The following is a 7,019-nucleotide window of genomic DNA, read 5'->3' as shown; positions in this document are numbered from 1 at the left end:
ATACATTAAAATACATAGCCCTCACGCCATTTCCAGCATTGATCGCCCAGCTGTTTTTCGCCTGCGGCCTGATTTTGAGCATTGTTTTTTTTTATTTATTAAAATTTTAGGGAAGAGGTTGTTCAACACTGGTATGGCGCGTACCTAAAATTGTTTGCGGAAGGAAAAAATTAACATATTTCAAGACGTTCGCTGATAGTTTTAATCAAAAAGACATTTTCCGAAGCTTCTGGGGGTGCCTCACACGCCTACGAAGACGGCGCGAAGAAATTCCCAAAGCTTCATCAATTAAGTCGAAAAACCTGGAATTTACTGCATGGAATAACTCTTAAAACGGCTCTTGGAACTCCGTCTGGACCCTGAGAAGCATGGCAAGCATAGGAAAGACAAGGATGGCCACGGAGAAGGCGACGGGAGTTAAAATTCGCATGGAAACGCTGAAAAAAAGGGAAGGAGAAGCTAAATCCGCCATGCGGGTAGGAGTAAAGATGGCGGCAAAAACGGCTCCGCAGCTTTTGGCTTCTAAACTGCTGTGCAAGAAACTAAACTTGTCGACGAACGTGTCGACAAACATGTCCACCAACACGACAACAAGCATGACATCAAACATTTCTACGACGAAAGAGAGAGAGAGAAGACTGACGCGGTTTGTGTGGCTTCCGTGAGTACGAAAAACGGAAATAACCGCAAAATCATCGTTAACAAGTATTATGAGGGCATAAAGGCCCATACATTGTTTGTATCGACAAAATGAGTGCGAATAATGCCAGAATTGCTATAAACCAGTTTGATCTATCCGATCTACTGCTGAAACAGGGCATTAGCGATATCGAGGAGGTTGCTAGAATGGGCTATGGCAGGTGCAAGATTGTGTGCGGGTCGGCGGAGTGTGCAAACGGGCTAGTGGAAAACAGTGTTTTCGCTGCTCAAGGGTACTCAACCCGAATCTTTAGGCACTTCGTCCAAAAAGCAGGGTTAATTTTTGGGATCCCCGGGCACTACTCGGAGGAACAGCTAGCGGAGCTTGTAACCTCGGATATCCCAATTGAGGAGATAGTTCGGATTACGCGAAGGGATAGAGCATCGGGGGAACGTGTACCTACTGGCAGGGTGAAACTCTGGTTCAGAGGAGAGCAGTTACCAACCAAAATCAATTTTCTATATTCTAAAGTAGAAGTGAAACCTTTTGTTCAGCTTATTCAATGTTTCAGGTGTTTTAGGTTTGGCCATCTGGCGCAACATTGCAAGAGTGGAGCAAAATGTTTCAAATGCGGACAAGATCACAGCAAAGATATTATCTGCTCAGGGCTGGTCTGTGCTAACTGCAAGGGGGAACATGCTGCCACCCACCCGCAGTGTGAGGCCAGGAAAAAAGCGTACGCCATTCAAAAGTGCATGACACTAGAAAACCTAACTAGAGCTGAGGTCAAGGCTAGATATCCGATCCTTTTTGATAGAACTTCCCCCAACCTAAGGGATCAAGGGGAATTTCCTAGACCCAGTTGGCAATCTAACCGCTCCCCTGAATTCTTAAATAACAGCTTAGAGTCCGCCAGGGAAATTCATTCTGTCACCTCTTTCGCGGAAGTGACCAAATCCAATAGGGTTGCCGCCCGGAACGCAGAGGCGGCCAAGGCAGCAGCCAACATGGCAGAGTGGAAGAACTCAATAAACTCAGACTACGTCCAAATGAGCGAGAAATTTGTGAGATCTTCATCCGTGGCATCTTCTCTGGCCCAGGATAAGCTAAACGCACTAGGAGCCAAACTCACAGCGTTCCTGATTGATCCAAACAACATCATTAAAGGGGATTCTTTAGCGAATAAATTTATTAAGGAAATTAGAGAATTTGTCAATGCTTCCAACGCAGAACTAGATAGGCGTCAGATTGCCCAAGGGATGGCCGTTGGTTCTCAAAACATCCAACAATGAAGATTCTTCAGCTAAATATTCAAAGTCTGACACACAACAACAACAAACAGCTCCTCTGAATGTTCCTAGACAAGAACGCAATAGATATTGCCATCCTCTCAGAGATTTGGGTGTTGAACAACGCGGACTGCAGCATTTTAGACTATAACTTTTTCTGCAGGCCCAGAGAGGACGGCTACGGCGGGGTTGGCATCTACGTCAGGAAAAACATTCAATTCAGCATTTTAAAAATAGAGAACGACTTGGAAATTTTAGGAATAAAAACATTAAACCTCAAGAGCAATTTCAATATTTTTAGCATATATGCATCGCCATCAACAACAGTTTCACAGTTTAAATCGGGCACAAAAAAGTTTTTCGAATTCGCGGCTTCGCTTGACATACCCTCAATAGTGGGCGGGGACTTCAACGCTAGGTCTTCTATCTGGGGAAGTCCGATCTGTGATCGCAAGGGTCGCAGCATTGAGAATTCCACCCGGGAGGCCGGATTTATCTGCCTAAACGAAATTCGCCAAAATTCGCCAACCTTATCCAGGAGCCCATCTCAATTCTCCGTTCTTGACCTTTCTTTTTCGAACTACAGAAATGGAACTATTAACTGGCAAGTCCTCAAAACAAAAATTACGAACAGCAACCACTTCCCAATTGTATTATCAGTGCAAGGCCTAAATGCCCCCCTCCAAGGCAAGATGATCCTTCACAACAGAATAGCCCGGATTCTGGGTGCAAGTGATTTCTCAAATCTGGAGGAGCTCAATGAAAAAGTGAAATCCCTGACCTTAAAAAACACGGTCACATTCCCAAGCAAGAACAAATACGTTGCTAAGAAATGGTGGAACGAGGAAACGGAAAAACTTTTTCGCGTGAGAAACGCTTGCAGGCAAAAATTCACCCTCACCAAAAAATTGGCTGATGCCAGAGCAACCTTAGAAGCTGACAAAAATCTACAAAATCACGTAAAAAATCTTAGAAAGCGCAACTTTTCCAAGTTTATAGAAGAGGTCTCCTCATCGCCCTCTATGTGGAGCAGGGTGAAGAACATCAAAAAATACGGTCAAATCAAAAATGTAGGGAACAAATGGACGAACGAAGATGACAAAAACTTTCTCAATATGGTTAAAGTAACCCCATCCACGTCAAACAGTAGGCCCCCTAAGAAAATTCCTGCCCCTTTGTTAGGACCAGACGACCCGGAACCCCTGGAACTGGAAGAATTCCTGGCCTTCCTAAAAACCAGGAACCCCAATTCGGCTAGAGGTCCTGATGGCATCGCGTTCAGGATGCTTCAAAAGCTACCAAGTGGGAAAAAACAAGACATTTTTGAAATTATAAATAAAGTATGGCTGAGTGGCGTCATCCCTGAAGTCTGGCGCAGGATAAAAGTGGTACCCATCCCCAAGAAGAATGCACACCCTACTTCCTTCCAGAACCATAGGCCGATTTGTTTGATTAACACGCTGTTTAAATCCATAGAGGGGTTGATAAAGTTGAAGTTGGACGAGCACATAGCAAACTGTGACCTGCTGCCGGTCAGGTCCTATGCCTTCAGGAGAAACAGGTCCACGGCTCTTTGCATCAACGACCTTATCAACAAAGTTCTGGCGCTGAAGGCGAGGGGTTGTCAGGTTGTCGCAGCTTGCCTAGATTTACAAAGAGCGTTCGACTGCGTAAGAGTGGACACACTCGAGCACAGGATGAGGCATATGCGGTTCAATACAAGCCTCACGGCTTGGATCTCCAGCTTCCTTAACAGACGAATTCTCATAAAGGGCAAAAGCGAGGTAGAGGTGAACAGAGGTGTTAGCTAGGGTAGCTGTCTCAGCCCAACCCTTTTTAACCTTTACACAGCCGAACTACATGATATTAACAGTCATAACCGCTTACTGTTTCAGTATGCTGATGACTTTTTCATAGTTTGTTTTCATAAAGACGTATCCATTGCGAAAGGTGTGCTGGAAGACAGTATAGATACGTTCGAAGAAAAATGCAATAGGCTAAACCTGTCATTCAATCCGGTGAAGTCTAAAGTGATTTACTTCAACAATCGTAGAGCTGCGCTAAATATCTCGCATCAAGGAGTTGAGATCAGACAAGTAGAGCAGATCAAATACCTAGGCAGGACTATTTCAGCAAACAACTCAGCCTCTGGTCACATTGATCTGGCCATCTCGGAATCGAACAGAAACTGTGCATTTCTCAGATTACTCAGTGGGTGTCACTATGGTATCAGCCCCAAAAGAGGGCTTATATTTTACAAGGCATTTGTCAGAAGTAGGCTAGAGTACGCGTGATCATCATTCTGCAACCTGTCCAAATCTGCCTTGGCCAAAATCAAATCCCACTGCAACCATCACCTCAGAAAGTCGCTGGGTCTGATAATCTGCACTCCCGTTCCTATCATATATCACATGGCAGGAGAACTTCCCCCGGACTACAGGATGAGATTCCTGGCGGCGAAAGAGTTGGTTAAGGTGTTTGCATTTAATCTCCCAGCAAGTGAAACAGTGTCAGCAAATAGGGATTTAAACACGGGCTACGCTAAGGCATATCGGGAGTTTGGCAGCATAATAGATAGAGTTGAGGTTTTCGAGAACACAGCTTCATTTTGCACTAAAATTAGCTCCGACTTAGAATTTTTCAAGGGTTCTGCACCCAACAAGCACGCTATAGACCAGGCAGGTATCATGCTGCTCCACGGGGAAAAGAAAGATCAGCTGACAAAGGGTGGTTTTGAAATCTATTACACGGATGGGTCAGTCGCAGATGGGCATTCCAGCGCCGCTTTCCTGCACGATAGGACAGGTTTTTTAGATAGCTATTACACGCACAAAACCCTTTCCTCGTTGTCCGCCGAGCTCCTTGCTATCGAGAAGGCATTAGACCATGCTATTTTGTACAATTTTCCTCGTGTCGCGCTCCTGACAGACAGCAGAAACGGGGCCCTCATTCTGGCGAAGAACATTCAGGATAACTCTATCGCCTACAAAATCAGAGAAAAGATCCAACAAAATCCACATCTAAGAACTGTAGAGGTTCACTACATTCCCGGACACGCTAACATCCCTCAGAACACTTCAGTTGACGCAGCAGCCAAAGAAGCCCACAGACGAGGAAAATACACAGTGGTTAAATGGAACCTTAAAGACGCTATGTGCGAAATACACAGAATCTTAAAAGCAGAATGGGAGAGAGAATACGCCGAGTTTGCTAGTATCAAGCACCGAGGCTACTGCTCGCTTTTCCCCTCAACATCATCCAAACCGTGGTTCCTAAATAAAACTAAGCTTAAAGCCATTGACGCTAAAAGAATCAACAGACTGCTTAGTGGTAACGCATTCGATAGGCACACTCTCGCCAAAATGCATGTAGTTCCTAGTAACATATGTGATACATGCGATAGTATCGATAACGCCTCGCATTTAATTTTCAATTGTACAAAGTACAACACAACAAGGCAAAACTTCCCATCTCTAAGAAAATATAATGATATTTACAAATTCTTTGAATAAGAAAACATCAGCGCGTACCAAACACTAATTGACTTCATCGACGAAATTGATGTAAAGCTATAAACAGTACTCCAACATCTTCTATTCTTTGACTTGGCAATTTCCACCTTCAAAAGGCGGGCGGCCAAATAATCCCACGCTACTCACGGGTAGCTTGGTAAATTAAATCCTAAAAAAAAAAAAAAAAAAAAAAAATTTTAGGAATGTCGGATCATCAAAGCAGAGGTCAGGACTTCAGCCTGGAGGCAGACTCCGAGCTGCGTTTTGAAATAGAGCAGAAGGACGCCAAAGTTTTGGTTACAGTAGGTAAGCGCACGCCAAGCAATGGAATGCCAGCAACTCTTCCTGCTTCCATCACAGCTAGTCAATGGATTTGCGGAGCTCTTTGGCACCGAGTTGGTTAAGAAAAAGAAATATGAGTTTGGGATGGGGGCCAAGGTTGCGATCTTCACATACCAAGGATGCGTTCTTCATGTCACTGGCAAAATGGACGTTTGCTACATATCCAAGGAGACTCCGATGGTTCAGTACGTCAATTGTCACGCGGCACTTGAACAGTTTCGCACGGAGGCCGAGGAGAAGGATAGACGTGGTCCGGTGGCCATGGTGGTGGGACCCACGGACGTCGGCAAGAGCACGCTCTGCCGGATTCTCCTGAACTATGCAGTCAGGGTCGGGCGCCGGCCTCTCTACGCGGACCTCGATGAGGGCCAGGGAGCAATCGCCATATCCGGCAATGTGGCCACCATACTCATCGAAAGGCCAGCCAGTGTTGCTCTAGCTCTTATAGTCTTTGAGCACTAGGCGCTGAAGGGGACGGACAGACGGACAGACAGACATGGCTCAATCGACTCGGCTATTGATGCTGATCAAGAATATATACATATACTTTATGGGGTCGGAAACGATTCCTTCTGGACGTTACACACATCCACTTTTACCACAAATCTAATATACCCCAATACTCATTTTGAGTATCGGGTATAAAAATAGGAAGAACGAACCTGAACCCAAACCAACACAATTTTCGGCAAGGCAAAAGCTCAATTTACAACCCGATTGGCAAAGGAGGGACTACTTTCAGCCTGAATCTGTTTCGAGTCGAGCTAGCCAGTAGCTCCCTATTTGTGTATCTAATGTGCCGCAACATTCTAAATGGTGACTCATTTCAAAAAGCGCATTAACTATCCTAATCTGTAATTCGTAATATTAGAGCGAACAACTAAGCACGATCACTCCTAATTCATCCTAGCTAAAACTTATTGTATCTTTGCTTGGCGTTGGCGTGCGTGCCCGCCTGATGGCCACATCATTATAGTGAAACTATTATGGATTACGTTGCACAAGACGCAACAACAAAAAGGAAGACAAGTCATTATAAAAGGCAAACAAGAAAACACGAATAAAACTATTTGCAGAATACAAATTAAACCCGACTTTCATTTTAGGCTTAACAAAAAATTTTTTATTCATATTTAGCATGTGATTAGTTAAATCGAATATAGAATAATAATAGAATAAAATAACACAATTCATTTGTTTTATATTCATTGGTTTTACAAGAGCTTAGCATATTTG

The 7,019-nt window shown here is 44.3% G+C and overlaps 1 protein-coding gene across 1 annotated transcript; it reads left to right on the top strand.

Annotated features, from left to right (window-relative positions):
* The first annotated feature begins 5,473 nt into the window (after nt 1–5,473).
* On the top strand, nt 5,474–6,275 carry LOC117190587 (protein CLP1 homolog). Its single transcript, XM_033395636.1, has 2 exons — nt 5,474–5,743; nt 5,802–6,275. The coding sequence occupies exons 1-2, from the start codon at nt 5,645–5,647 to the stop codon at nt 6,243–6,245; spliced, it is 543 nt and encodes a 180-aa protein (XP_033251527.1). The 5' UTR covers nt 5,474–5,644; the 3' UTR covers nt 6,246–6,275.
* Nucleotides 6,276–7,019: the final 744 nt, after the last annotated feature.

Source organism: Drosophila miranda, assembly GCF_003369915.1.
Source record: "Drosophila miranda strain MSH22 chromosome Y unlocalized genomic scaffold, D.miranda_PacBio2.1 Contig_Y1_pilon, whole genome shotgun sequence".
Taxonomy (NCBI): Eukaryota; Metazoa; Arthropoda; class Insecta; order Diptera; family Drosophilidae; genus Drosophila; species Drosophila miranda.
The sequence above is the reverse complement of the archived record's forward strand: the minus strand, read 5'-3'. Positions and strand labels throughout refer to the sequence as shown.

What these genes read in the sequence shown, in the direction of transcription:
- LOC117190587 (XM_033395636.1), top strand. Translation starts at nt 5,645, where the DNA reads ATGTCGGATCATCAAAGCAGAGGTCAGGACTTCAGCCTGGAGGCAGAC. An exon ending in ACGCCAAAGTTTTGGTTACA is followed by an intron (nt 5,744 to 5,801) that starts GTAGGTAAGCGC and finishes CTTCCATCACAG; the next exon opens with CTAGTCAATGGATTTGCGGA.